The sequence below is a fragment of the Scophthalmus maximus genome, chromosome 1, assembly GCF_022379125.1.
Source record: "Scophthalmus maximus strain ysfricsl-2021 chromosome 1, ASM2237912v1, whole genome shotgun sequence".
Lineage (NCBI taxonomy): Eukaryota > Metazoa > Chordata > Actinopteri > Pleuronectiformes > Scophthalmidae > Scophthalmus > Scophthalmus maximus.
The window spans coordinates 3,101,712-3,116,562 of NC_061515.1; the positions used below are offsets into that span (position 1 = coordinate 3,101,712).

Here is a 14,851-nt window from a genome sequence, read left to right on the forward strand (position 1 = left end):
ACCGGATATAAAACCAACTGTTCTTCAAAATAAGTTATTTCCGCTTCCTGCGTGTGCGTGCGTTTGTGTGTAAAGTAAAAATAGGGACGAAAGAAATACACAAGCTTCAATTTAATTGGTGCAAAAATACTACAATACAAAATAATATAGTACAAGACAATACTAAACTATATTAAAGGGATAGTTCAGTGATTTTGAACTGGGGTTGTATGAGTTACTTATGCATAGTTAATATGTTATCTTATGGAGATGGTGATCAGCCATGTCATTTAAAGGAGTTTGGAGGAGAAGTGGAAGTAGCGTAAGTGTCAGGCCCACTGTTGCAGAGGGGACCATCGAAAAACATATTTTTCGCCACATTTTAAAACAATCCTTTAAAAATAAAATCCGTTCAATTGTACGCTGGAGGACATATTCTTTATGGGTTTTTTTCAGACAATTTTTTTTTTTAGGTAATTCATACAACCCCACAATCACTGAACTATCCCTTTAAAGATAAATAGGTACATGCATTGTCAATAGTATGGAAAACAGGGTCAATTTCAAACTCGAAGTGGGTTTAATAGAACTTAAGCGACCTTTGAATCTATAGACTTACTAGGCAAGGCAAGGCAAGTTTATTTGTATAGCACATTTCAACAACAAGGCAATTCAAAGTGCTTTACGTAAAGCAGTAAAAGCAATTGGGAAAAACTGATGAAATCACATTAAAATATCATAATTGAAACTTAAAAAGAGAAAAAAAAGAACGTGTTAAAGTAGAAAAAGACAGTGCAGTACAGTAGAAATGCATAGATAGTATTTAATGAAAGGCAGCGGCAAACATTTTCAGACTTGATTTAAAAGAACAGAGTTGCAGCTGTCCTGCAGTTTTCTGGGAATATATAATAGTAATAAGAGGAAGAAAAAGAAAAAGAAGAAGAAGAATTTTATTTATATAGTACCTTTCAGAAGTAGTTACGTTTTTCATTTCACATATCTGTAAATAAAAAAAGATATAAAAAGACAAAATAAAAATATTCATACAAAAAATATAACATATACTACTACATTAATTCAACACGGGAAGCCATTCAATTTATTTATTATAAAAAAACATTTTACAACCTGCACTGTTTTACGAAAACAAATCCACCAAAATATCAGTGGGCGAAAGTGGTTTTATTTTGAAGGTTCTGACAGGAAGTAGTCCCTCGCGATTACGGCAGCTTACTCAAAACCTAGCAGCAAGGTCGAGCGGTGATACTTCTGCGTGACACGCCGCGCGGCTCCACCGCACGACACGAACGTGGCGCCGTCGCCAATATGAAAAGAAAATGACAACGTCAAGAGGAGCTGGTATCCACTTATGCAGCATATTTTATTTTGAGTGACGTTTTTTACATTTCGCCGTTGTCAACACGAGCTAGCTCGTCCGGAGCTAGCTGTCAGGAGCTAGCTGTCCGGAGCTAACTCCGCCGGGGCTAAAACATGAGCTCCGCTCCGAATCACAGCCGCGCGGGCGTCGCGGATCCCGGGCTGCCACACGCACCCGCCCCCTCCTCCTCCGTGTCGCTGGTGGAGCATGCGCGACACGTCTTCGGCCACGTGAAGGTGGAGAACCTGGTGGCGGGACTCAGCGGAGGGGTGGTGTCCACGCTGGTGCTCCACCCGCTGGACCTGGTCAAAATCCGGTTCGCAGGTACAGGATGAACCGGACGTTCAGTGTATTGATGTTCGGCTTTTGGGTGCCGCAGTAATGTCACTCGGAACAAGTGCCCGCAGCTGCCAGTTGCCTTAAATGGTAATACGTGTGTTCAGAACCTGGGTGAGAGATCAGATGCACAAGTGGTTTCCGATATCGGTATCGATATATCGGTATTGATATATCGGTATCGGCCGATATTGTAAAAGCCCGATCCGATATTATCCGGCTGACTGATTTGAGCCTTTAAAATGTGCGATTATGTTTTAAATTTGATGAAAAAAATCAATGTTTGCTGTAAGTGCTGTGTGTTTGGTGGTATTTGTATTTTCAATTCATAGTTATTTGTGATAAAGTTCAGATAAATATCAAGCCTCAATAACATGTCTTTGTCATAAAGGTTTGATAATGACATTTTAAGAAACATTGACTGATTAAAAATAAAAAATGATATATTTATATATCTTGTACTCCCAAATATCGATATCGGTCGGGCTCTAGTTCTATGTAACAACTATACCAAATACAGAGCTTAGACATGATTTAAAAGAGGTGTTGAATGTTTTTTTTGTGTGTTTTTTGTCATTGCAGTGAGTGACGGCTTGCACTTACGACCTAAGTACAGTGGCATCCTGCACTGTATGAGAAGTGTCTGGCAGCAGGAGGGTCTGCGAGGGCTGTACCAGGGAGTGACGCCCAACGTCTGGGGTGCTGGAGCGTCCTGGGGTCTCTACTTCTTTTTGTACGTAAGGCCATTTAAAGCACCCGCACAAACCTGCCGGATCACGTCTGCATCAGTGGTTTTATACATTTTGTGAATCTCCCAAACTGTCCTCTCCCCCCTCACAGTTACAATGCAATCAAAGGGTACATCAAGGAGGGCCGTCAAACTGAACTGACTGCCACAGAACACCTGGTGTCTGCAGCCGAAGCTGGTGAGTACTTCATTTATCTGAATACTGTTGGTTCACACACACACACACACACACACACACACACACACACACACACACGTCACAGTCAACAACAGCAGCAGCTAGATTACACTGCCCTGGGCTGACCTTGGCTGACGTGTTCAATGCAGTCCTGCGGGGTTACATGGATCCACTTACTCTTGGCCAAATTAAGTTAGTTGAGTTGGAAACATGAGCCTTTCCATAATGTTTCAGCCAAAACTTGCATAAAAGCAAAAACATGTCACCGTAACACTGATAACTTTTAGATATGTTTTTGTGTGAGTTTGGCGTTTGAACGTGCGCTGTATCGCTACACTGTATAGTAGCTGTTATGGAGGAAGCTGAAGGAATCTGGGATATTCAAATATGAGCTTTAATATCACCATGTTACAACTATGGCAAGAAAAGTAACTGAACCACCTGATCCTGTCTGCAACATTTAAACTCTGAGCAGCATGTTTTTTATCAGCACGTTTTTTTTTAGACACACACAATCATGTGTGTCTAAATAAAGTGTGTAAAGTTTGTACTCCAAAGAGAGTGTTTCCCACGTCGTTAGCCGCACCGTGACATTTCCCTCTTTGTCTTCACACAGGCGTCCTAACGCTCACCCTGACCAACCCGATCTGGGTCACCAAGACCCGGCTGGTGCTGCAGTACAATGCCGACCCAACCAGCAAACAGTACAAGGGGATGGTGGACGCGCTGGTCAAGATCTACCGCCACGAGGGAGTGCCTGGACTATTCAGGGTTAGAGAACGGTGTATATTTTACTTCCTGTATAATGAATAAATCACGGTCGTTGGACCTATTGTTTGTGGGTGGGACAAGACCCACCCACGTTTTTTAAGACCATAATATTGGACCCACCTTCTCTTAAGTATTAGATGCTGTTGTGTGAATATTTGGGGAAACCTTGCCAGGAATGAGTTGATTATTTTAGGCTCTAAAAGCAATTACTTATGTATCGAGGGTGGCCTCAAACACCCGACCTCCGGCATGAGAGACGGACGCGTTATCAAAGGAGCTAAATCCCAATGGGTTCAAGCGTTATAGGTCTTTTAAGGTGTCGGGGAGTGAGGTCTACACACACTGCACAGCATTCGATTGTCTGCCCTCCGTTAACTTATACTTAATTAAAAGGCACCAGAATACAGGAAATGGCATCTACTCTAGTAATTGTTTTTCTGGGGGAGGACCCACCCTTTTTTTCTGCTTCTGACGCCCATGGTGGAATCACGAGGAAAGCTCATTTCAGCCGGTGGCAGCAAATGGAAACAATAAGGGAAGGTTGTTTTGTGGGAATGAAGTTTTTTATTGGTTCATTAATGAATAATAGATTCACCACTAGAGGGCATTGCCACCCCTGTGTTGGTTATAGTAGTGCACTGATCCCTGGTAACAACTTACAGGATTTTGAAAAGTCAGGACAATTGTGTCAACCTGACCAAAGGTTTGATAAACAGACAGAGCTATGGACATGGTGTAGCAGACTTATCTTTGTATATACAATTCGTACGGAATCAAGAAATGCTGACTTACATAGTGTATCCATTTCAAAGGGTTACGTTCCCGGTCTGTTTGGCACATCGCATGGAGCGCTGCAGTTCATGGCCTACGAGGAGTTCAAGAGAGACTACAACAAATACAAGAAAATGCCTTCAGATGCAAAGCTGGTGAGTCATTAACCCCATGAGCCCCAGACCGACTGGAAACTTGCTCCGTTGATTAAATAAAATTCAAGCAGTTGGCTTGTAACTTCAGTTTTCCCACTCTGCTCTGCTCACTTCTCACTCTCTCATTCTTTTTGTCTGTGTGTAAACAGAATACATTGGAATACATCACAATGGCAGCGCTATCCAAAATATTTGCTGTGGCCATAACGTACCCGTATCAGGTGGTGCGAGCTCGCCTGCAAGACCAGCACAATACATACAATGGAGTTTTTGATGTCCTGAGACGCACATGGAGGTATGATAGTGATTTTCTCGCCGAGGACCCAACATGCCATCCTCGTGTCAGTTTTCTAAACGTGGGTCCAGTTTGATTCAGGTCTGTTAAATTCCGCGTTCTCCGCAGGAACGAAGGTGCCGTTGGTTTCTACAAAGGCATCGTCCCCAACGTGATACGCGTCACTCCCGCCTGCTGCATCACCTTTGTAGTGTATGAGAATGTGTCTGACTTCCTCCTGGGACGAAACAAGTGAGGCTCAAAAGAAGCGCTGGAAAGCGGCAAAGACTCTGAGCTCAAAACTCGACACGTTGGATGCCAAAGCAGCAGGTTCAGAGAGAAACGCATCGGACTGAAGCTGAGCGCTCAGGGTACGTGTAAATGAGTCGAGGTGAGACATTTCATTTGCACTGAAAATGAATGAGAAAAGTTTGGCAATTCAACGGTGGATTTTCTTGCCATCAGTACGAATTCTGGAATGTCATGATGATGTCATTATCCTAAACATTGACTCTGGAGGTGAGGTGTGTTCCTTTTAGCCTCAATGGATTTAACGCGGTGATGATGATGGACGTTTTTGTTTAAAAAGTTAGATAAATTAAATATTTTATCATATCATGTTTACATCTTGTTTTCTCAGAGCAGAAAGCTCATTGTCTTCTACATGAAATAGAGATCTCAGGTTTCTTATGGCATGTATGCACAATATTATTTTGTCTTTTAAATTATTTCTTTGTGAACAGCAAAATGTAAACACGCCATCTCTCCAAAAAGGCATTCTTTGTTGGCATTATATTTTGTTTTCTTGCTACAAAGTGTAACATTTTTTTTATAAAATCCAATGTGTTTTATCTCCACCGTCGCATGTGTGACACATGTATATATATTAGCTTGTGTGCCGCTGCTCCTCAAGGGTTTGAGGTGGCTGCTGAAAGCAGATGAAAGCAGGATTCGGCTTCAAGGTGCCCCGGTGCACAGATGAAGTGTGAATATCACTCACACGTTGAGCTGTAGCCAAAGAAGCCAAAAGCAAAGCCACCTTAAGGAATACAATTTAATTTCTACATGATCCAGTTGCTCAAAGGGACGACTGACCAAAGGGACCAAATCCCCAAGAGGGTGACTGGGCTCGGAGATGTGTAGCGGTCTCCGCGCACCTTTCATAAAACGGCAAACCAGGGGGTGCTGAACCGCTGGTTTACTATCAAATCCAACATGACGGGTGGAAACAGCAGCCAAGTAAACTTTTGATGGTAGAAAATGCCTTTTTTTTGGTCAAATAAGTTACAAAATTGCACCAACTGAACACTAAAAAAGGAATTTACTATGCCTCAGCACACCATTCCTCAAACACCTTCCAATAACAGTGGTATAGAGACCTGTTATATAGCAAAACCTGATGACGACGACCAAAACAAACTTGTGAAGTCACGGTGACGCTGCCATCAAAGGCAGCCTGTGATCCTTTGAGGTTGACATATTTATAGCAGACCACAGGATGAAGCCTTCGCGTTTTATTTTACCGCCCAATAACAAACAGTCACAGTTAGGAGTGGTTCTGTTTCTCTGTCAGAGATGGACGCCTCAAAGAAATCAGACCAAGAGGAAACCATTTTGTATAGTTTGCCGAATGCATCATTTGGGTATGTCTTGGTGAAGACACTGGGGGAAGGGGATTTTGGGACCGTGCACAAGTGCGTCGCACTAGACACCAAAGAGCTCGTTGCCCTGAAGATTGTAAAGAAAGAATATGCTCAGTATGGTAAAAGGGAGGTGGACATGCTCAAAAGACTCCGTAAGCTCGACCCACACAAGAACAACTTGATCATGTTTAACAGGCATCTTTTATACAGCGAGACTTTTATGTTGGAATTTGAAATGCTGGACATGAATATTGACGATTTAATCGACAGTTGCGACAGGCCACTGCATCTGTCGGAGATCCAAGTGATCACGCAGCAGATGCTGGTGGCTCTAAATGCTCTCAGGAGCATAAGAATAGTACACGCGGACATCAAGCCAGACAACATAATGCTGGTTAATCATAAGTTGCAGCCCCTAAAGGTGAAGCTGATCGATTTTGACTTGGCTCGTACTGTTGACGAACTGAAACTCGACAAGACCATTCAGATCCTTTCTTACCGGGCCCCTGAAGTCTTGCTGGGCCTTTGTCTGAACGAGGCCGTAGACACGTGGGCTTTGGGATGCGTCATGGCCGACATGTACCTCTGCACAGACTTGTATACGCCATTGTGCGAATTCGACAGAGTGAAAGATATGGTGCAGATGCAGGGTCAGCCCGATGATCGTCTGCTGAATTATGGAACTTATACCGAAAACTATTTCTGCAAACACAGTGACTCCCCCAGGCCTTCGTGGAAGCTGTACATAGACTGCAAACGTTGCAGGAAAGGCGTTTTGACGTGGAACACGAGCAAGTTCACCAGTCTTGATGACATTGTGAAGACTCGGCCAAACACTACTGAGAATGTGGACACGCAGGCCTTTTTAAGCCTCCTCAAACAGATGATGGAAGTAGATCCAGAGAAAAGAATAATCCCCAGCAAAGCCCTTTTGCATCCTTTTATTACCATGAAAGACTTCCCAAGTGAATCTAAATCCAACCCTGATTCGTCACCGACCTGTTGCAAGTGCAACACACCGTTTGTGTCCATTGATAACGTGGACGACTCGCGCGCAAGTCACGACAGAAGTGCTGCTTGCCCCAAAGATGAATACCGACTGGAAGAGTCAGTAGTTGGATTCAAGCCCAAAGCAGCCGTCGTTGGAAGTCTAAAAAAAGGATTCTATAGAAGCTCGAATGATTCACTCTCGGTTCATGAACAAACCAAGAAACCAGCACCCAGAACTCGTTCGTATGGAACCAACACCACTGGTAAATATAATGGATCCTCTGCTGGCAATGAAAACACACCACCAGGGAAAGCTAGCTTCGATGACCACACGCCTGCAGAGACTCAACCTGTCCTTGTGTGTCATTCCGATGATGCTGGCGGCGGCGAGACTCGCACAGATGAACGCTCCGCACCTTTTGTTGAAATCAAATCCCGCAAGAAGCATTTCGTGAGAGTTTGTCTGTTCTGCTCGGGGCTGTTCAAGTCTCTCAGTTGTAGCAGAGCAGCTGCTGACTGAATTAGAGCTGCAACCGGTAATTGATTAGTAATCGATTAGTAATCGATTACTTAATGAATCGCCAACTATTTTGATAATCTATTCATCGGTTTAAGAAGTTTTTATGAAGTATAAGTCAAAATTCTCTGATTTCAGCTTCTTAAATGTGAATATTTTCTGTTTTTTCTTGACTCCTCTGTGACACATAAATGAAATATCTATGGTGTGCGAAAGAAACAAAACATCATCTTGAAATTTTGGGAAACACAATCGTCAATTTACGGACCAAACAACTAATCGATTGATCGATTATGAAAACAATCGTTGCAGTTGCAGCCCTAGACTGAATGAAGACAAATGTTACTTGACTGAAGTCAAGAAGACAGTTGTTAGCTGTCACCGCATAGTAAGTGGTGATGGGAATAATGCCTCCGTGAAAAGATCCGGATCTTATGACGTTGAAAAAAAAAACTGGTCAACGTTTTTTATTTTTGAATTTTGATAGAAAAAGAGAAACGAGAAGGGGATCTACTGCGGCTGCATTGCACAAAAATCTTATCTCGTGCAGAGATGTGCTTGTGTTTGTTTCTGCTTTACAACATAATGACAATCAGATTTAAAATAAATGAAAGGAAAGAAACATTTTCATTTCTCTGATAAAATTATTTGTCCTCACTAACGCCGCTCCCTCTCTGCATAACGTTAGGATATTTCAAGGTTTTCTCTCTCAATAGCTCACTCATTTATGAATTTATTGGCATCAAACCAGCTCTCATGTGTCTGTGACATCCTCTCACTACTTTCACAACTGTTAGTTTGTGAAAAAGGCCTTAGCAAATCCCCTAGCATCCTTGTCAGTGAGCATTTTGCTTTAATAATCATATTTCAAGCTTTTCTTTCTCAATAGCTCAGTCATTTAGGAATTCATTGACACCAAACCACCTCTCATGTGTCTGTGACATCCTTTCACGACTTTCACGGCTGTTAGTTTGTGAAAAAGGCCTTAGCAAATCCCTTAGCATACTTATCAGTGAGCATTTTGCTTTAATATGCATATTTCAAGTTCATGTGGTCCAAAATATTGTGCAAGAACACAAATATGATGCGATCGAGTACGAAAATTAGTCGGTAAATATCCACAATATGGCCCTGGAAAGAGAACACGAAGCCTTTGGCACAACTATAAGGCAACTACACAAAAATGTGAGGATTTGCAATGGATGATGCTGATGATGATGGGGATGATGGCAGCAAATGAAAACAGTAAGTTAAGTTATTTTGTGGGGTGTCACAAGGGGGTTTTGTAAGTATTATTATGGGTGAATTTGCAGCTCAGGCTGCCATTAGTCTTGCTAGACTGAAGTGAGGTTTTTTTATTGGTTCATTATTGAATATTAGATTCACCACTAGAGGGCATCGCCACCCTCTGGTTATAGTAGAGCGCTGATCCCTGATAATAAGTTAGAGGATTTTGAAACTGCATTTTTTAGCTCCTGCGTTGGAATTTTTTTTTTAAATTAGCAAGTCAGGAAAATGATGTCAACCTGACTAAAGGTTTGAAAAACAGACAGAGAGCTACGCACATGGTGTGGTAGGTGCATCTTTTCATACGGAATCAGGACATGCTGACTCAAGAGTGTATCCGTTTCAAAGGGTTACAGTCTGGTCTGTTTGGCACATCGCATGGAGCGCTGCAGTTCATGGCCTGCCAGGGACTCAAGAGAGACTACACCAACAAATACAAGAAAATGCCTTCAGATGCAAAGCTGGTGAGTCATTAACGCCCATGAGTCACAGGCAGACGGGAAACTCGCTCTGTAGTTAATAAAACTCAACAAGTTGGCTTGTAACTTCTCAGCTCTCAATAAGACTGAGCCCACAGTTGATGACTAGCAGTTGAAGAAGTGACTCGTCAGCTCATTTCTTACGCTCGCTCCATTCTTTTTGTTGTGTGTGTTTAAACAGAATATATTGGAATACATCACAAAGGGCAGCATTATCCCAAAAAGTATTTGCTGTGACCACAACGTACCCATATGTATCAGGTGATGCGAGCTCGCCTGCAAGACTAGCACAATAGATACAATGGAGTTATTGATGTCATAAGGAGGTATGATACTGATATTCTTGCAGAGGACTGAACAAGCCATCCTCGGATTTGTTTCCAAATTTGGTCGATCGGCCGATGGATCACAAATCTTTTCCTTTCTAATATCGATATCGGCATCGGCCCCCCAAGATCCTCTAATCCAAACTCCATCGTCTCGTGTGACATATGTAGATATAACAGTACACCTTGTGACAACATTAAATCACATTTCAAACCTTTCACATCATTGAGTTAAATTCCTTATAAAAAAAGATGACATACTTTATTAACAGTAATAGTCAATAAAAACACGAGTACAGAGTTCAAATCTCGTCAGTGTGTCGTCACAATGTCTGTTAATTGGTTACTGAAAAGTAAAAGCACCCACAAGTGGAAAAAGCTACAGTACAATGTTTCTTCTGTTCGACAGAATGACACAGTCTTCTTGTTAACAGGGCTGTCATCTTGTATAGTACTTGAACAACAACAACAACATTCAGATTACCATCAGTGATGCTCTGATGCCTCGGCAAAAACCACACCTGCTCATCTTTGAAAAGGCCAGACGACGTACCGGGACTGTTAAGTTTTTATTTGGGCAGTTCCTCAATGATGACCCTGGATACTGAATTCCAGCCCGTGGATGCGTCACCTCTGGGGTAGTCAGCGCAGGTCCCCACCCACACGGCCACATCCACCAACCCGGCTTTGACACCCTCGCACAGGCCTTCGACTGGAGAAAGAGGGGGGGGGAGGAAAAGAAAAACAAAGGAGAAGGCTGTGTAAGGGAATATACGCAAACTGCCTCAAAAGATGGAAACAGTTAATTGTTTTTGTTTTATTGACACAGTGGTGAACCATAAAAGTAAAAACTAATTGTAAGCAGTGCCTTAAAGTTGGAACAATACCCCCCCCCCAAAAAAAAACCAACCCAACAACAACTTACTACCACGACACCGAAAATCCAACAATATCAATGTGCAATACTTGCAAATGCGGTCTGAAAATGTCAAACAGCATTTGTCCTCATATTTATGAGATATCCCTGTATCTTATAGTTCCCTCTACCCCGACCTCTTTGGAACTATTCGACATACAGAGTGGTATCGATCTTCTCATCTAACTCTTATCAAGAAAGCAAAACATTAAAAATTATATATATACATATATATATATATATATATATATGTATATATATATTTGCAAAAATGTTGCCCCGTTGCTTTAAACTATGGCATGTTCACAGTGAACACGTGTACATTGGTAGAGCAGTGGATCTAATGCCTCAGGAGCACACTGGGCACATGTCCAACAACAAGACCCTTGACACCAGCTGTACCGTACCGTACCTGAGGACGTTCTGTGGATGTTGATGGTCGAGTTGAGCTCCGGGCTCCCCTGGTCTAAGTAGATGATGGACTCTATGGGCAGGGGCCCCGTGCACTCTGCCCCGTTGAAGGTGAAGTACCACCTCTGGCAGCACGCGTTCTTACACTTGAGCCGGAGGGAGCCGCTGAAGAGGACCCTGAGGGCGCTGTCGGAGCGCATCTTGGTGAACGTGCAGTCCTGCAAGCACAGCAGCGAAGTCGTCGATGCGCCGCCGCCGTTGGCCGTCTCAAGGTGTATGTGAACAAAAAAAAATGCTCAAACATGAACGCCCGCGCGCTCCCTATCAGCAATACTTACAGCCACTTTGCCCAGGTCGATCCCGTAATTCAGAGAGTTCCAGGCGCACTGCTTGTAGTTGGGCCTCCAGGGCTCCTCGAAGATCTCGCTTATGCACTCGCCCTTCTCACCCTTGGGGCCATCGCGGCCCGGGATGCCCGGCGTCCCCGGAATGCCGTTCGCCCCGGGGTTGCCCTCTCTGCCCGCGGTGCCGGCTGGCCCCTGCAAGCAGCTGCCATACTGGGGGAAAAGAGGAAAAAGAAGTGGAGGTGGATGTTGTTGGAATGCGACAACGTCTACAAAGTCTACTGTTGACATCAAACCTGCTGTGTTTTAGATTTTTTCCTTTTTCCGTTCCCCGGGGGTTAAATCCCTGTTTGGGCGTCATGCACCGCAAGACACCTTAAAGCCGCCATCCACCCGACCATCACGCGCAAAGAGAAGCCAGATTATACCTCACTGACAAGTCGTACAAACAAATACACTGCCAGCAGATGTGATCCGAAACCGAGGCGAAGCAGCAGAGGCAGCGACCGTGAAGCCACGGGGGCCAGCGAACGACAGATCGAGGGTTGTTATAAGGAGGAACCGGAGGCCTCGGGGAAGGCCCAAATTAGAAGGCGCCGGGCCCCGCGTTGCTCCGTGTGATTCATCGTCCCGCTGAATCTCCTGCTATGTTTGAACAGATGCTGCATCTGAATCAATGGGACTCAGATGCACACAGAGAGAGAGAGAGAGAGACGGGAGTGCTCGCCAAGTCCTACCACGCACAGAGTCGATCCAAATAGCTTCGTGAGAGGCGTTCTTCAAAGACGCATTCTGACCAACGGATTGCAAGGTCGACCGTTCAGGTCCTTTATTTTAAAGGTTGAGCTCTTGACTCTGGTGAGCGTCTCATACACTCATTCATTTAGTCAGCACAGACATAAACTGACACGTAGAAGAAGTGCGTCCTCGCCCTTTGGGTCTGTTTGTGATATTTTGTTGGGTCATTGCTGCCCTTCTTGCTCAGCATGCAGCTGTGGAGCAGTTACCAAGGGGGGGGGGGGGCACATGGCCAAAAGAACAAAGAGCTTTTCCCCAGAACTGTTGTCCTGACTTGCGTCTCTGGGGTAAAGCAGAAAAATCTGGTTCAGACCACGCGGATCTGGAGGAAAAGTGCGTTTTCAGCATCAGATGGCCGAGCGTCTGCTCTGGCCATTATGTGGCTCTTCTCGCAGCGGAAGACGCAGAGGTCTGACATCATCTCTGCAGGAGAACCGGGCGTCTGTGATGAAAGCGGCAGATCGCGGAATGGCACGACGCAAGTGCTACAACACGCTCGGGGGTTTACCGCGGGTGGGGGGGGTGGAAAGAAATACTGGAAACGCCGAGTGTGCTCGGTTGATCTTGGGCAAGGAAACGAGACAAGTTCTTTTTTTTTTATTAGGGGTTGGGATTTTTTGGAGACCCATCAAAGCAGACGACTGAATGGAACCTCTGTCCCCGCAGCCACACGGCTGACTTTCACATCAGCTTCCAGTCTGCCGCCTCCGGCCTGCCTGCATGAATCACTCTCCGGCCCTGTCGAATATTAGTAGCACAAACCGAAAAGCATACAGGCTGCATTTGCCCCCAAAGTGCTGAGCAATCACAAGCACTTTCATGCACTTAGTCCAAACTGAGGCGCGGGCCGAGGGGGTCTCCTCGAGCGACATCAAGCTTCTGCATTCAGAGGATCTTCGAGGAATCACAGCGGGGGTTGTTTTTTTTCTCTTTCTTTTTTTCTTCTTTACTGAGATTTACCGTGTTGCTCAAGCGAGCAGCTCTTCCTTCTCCATCCGAGTGACTAGTGGTGCAGTTGGGCTTTTCTGCATCGTTTCCACCAGTGCACTGGAGACACAGATGGGGACAGGAGACACTATTCAGTATAACCCCCCCCCCCCCCCCCCCCCAGACTTTGAAGGGTGACGGAAGAGGAGCAGAGCTCAGTGGTCGTCATTGTGGGAATGAGAGGAAAGACGGGGGGGTGGGGGGGACCACAGAGTCTCCCCAACCAAATAAACACTAGTTCCACTTCCAATGCGACTCCCTGGAGGATCAAATGTGTGAGTATGTGTCTGTTCCCCTCAGTCCCCTCCACCTACAGCCTGGAGCCAGTTATGTAATTCTAAGATTAGGGTCGAGGAAATCTAGTTTATTGGGGGAGGGGAGGGGAGGGGAGGGGGGCACGAACTTCAAAATCACAAAGATTAACCCTGCTTTGGGTATTTTTTGGTTGTTTTTGTTTTGTTGAGAATATTACTCGAGACGATTTAATACATTTATCAGCCTGGAGATAGATCAACCACGGTCAGATGAACAGTGCCAACATCTTTTCTTTTCTTTTAATCTGGAGTTTGAGAACAAAGAGAGGCAGACCAGACTTGTGAGCCAGACCCCAACTTCCTGTCGGGGGAATTTTTCTCTCCCTCTCTGTCCACTCCGGCTGCTGGCGAGCAGTCAGCCACACTTGGGAATAACCGAGTGCCGGCTGACAATATACATAAAAGCTCTTTGGCAGCATTTCCTCATCTGCTGCCTGGTGACATGGGGTATCCCCTTGTGCCAAAGTGGTGGAGAAACACCCCCCCAAAAAAACCCCCAAAAACCTACATGTGCTTTATTATGTGCATGAATCATAACAGGTCAGGTCAACTATAAGGAATGCTGCGTTCAAAGACGAGAGAAAAAAGCGTGCAAAGTGCCATATCAGTGATAATAGAGATGCTTGGTACACAGCGGCCAAGTGAATACTTTTGAGCACAACAGTATTTCTGAGCGTAACCATCTTCGTGTCGTGTTCTGCGTTATGGGAAGCCGTAAAGACAGTAAGGAAGCCAAATGAACTTTTTCGATCGCACAGCTGCCGCTCGGTTTGTCCTCCCCGCCCCTCTCTCTCTTACCTTGTCGGCGTCGGGATCCTTTCGGTATCCTCTGTTTCTCACCTTTTCCACGCCATAGAGCGGCAGAGCCAGGCAGGCGACGAGCAGCAGCAGGCGGGCGACGAGGGGAGACATCATCACCCTGTGTGTGTGTGTGTGTGGCGACAACTGCAGTCTGACTCCCAGCCGCAGCCAGCTCCTCCAGTCCCGAGGAGGGGGCAGGACCATGGGTTGGGGGGGGGGGGAGCAGCCGGGCGACTGGAGGAAACCTCAAGAAAGAAAGGAAAAAAAGAGAGAGAGAAGAAAAAATTACAGCATCATCCATCTGAGATGCATTAGAGGCGCGTCCTGGTGCACACCGCGGAGTCTGTGTTGTCCTGGTGCAGATCTTTTATTGTGAATTATGAAAAAGGTCAATCATTGACTCACGCACAAAGTCAATCTGTTATCAATTCAATCCTTTATCAAAATG

The 14,851-nt window shown here is 44.9% G+C and overlaps 2 protein-coding genes across 5 annotated transcripts; one reads left to right on the forward strand and one right to left on the reverse strand.

The window, feature by feature from the left end:
- Positions 1 to 1,200: 1,200 nt before the first annotated feature.
- LOC118312188 (mitochondrial folate transporter/carrier) lies at positions 1,201 to 5,447 on the forward strand. The gene is made up of 7 exons (XM_035636585.2): positions 1,201 to 1,681; positions 2,276 to 2,426; positions 2,534 to 2,619; positions 3,236 to 3,390; positions 4,203 to 4,316; positions 4,466 to 4,611; positions 4,720 to 5,447. The coding sequence occupies exons 1-7, from the start codon at positions 1,471 to 1,473 to the stop codon at positions 4,844 to 4,846; spliced, it is 990 nt and encodes a 329-aa protein (XP_035492478.1). The 5' UTR covers positions 1,201 to 1,470; the 3' UTR covers positions 4,847 to 5,447.
- Positions 5,448 to 10,076: 4,629 nt separating this feature from the next.
- LOC118303049 (collagen triple helix repeat-containing protein 1) lies at positions 10,077 to 14,601 on the reverse strand. 4 transcript variants are annotated; one of them, XM_035629553.2, is made up of 5 exons: positions 14,401 to 14,594; positions 13,262 to 13,348; positions 11,498 to 11,716; positions 11,161 to 11,377; positions 10,077 to 10,544 (listed from the first exon to the last, which is right to left on the reverse strand). In XM_035629553.2, exons 1-5 carry the CDS (start codon positions 14,515 to 14,517, stop codon positions 10,402 to 10,404), a joined length of 783 nt encoding a protein of 260 aa, XP_035485446.1. In that variant the 5' UTR covers positions 14,518 to 14,594; the 3' UTR covers positions 10,077 to 10,401. The 4 variants fall into 4 exon arrangements, with proteins under 4 accessions (XP_035485446.1, XP_035485447.1, XP_035485449.1 ...); XM_035629554.2 differs by having other exon boundaries at positions 14,443 to 14,592; XM_035629556.2 differs by lacking the exon at positions 13,262 to 13,348 and having other exon boundaries at positions 14,443 to 14,601.
- Positions 14,602 to 14,851: the final 250 nt, after the last annotated feature.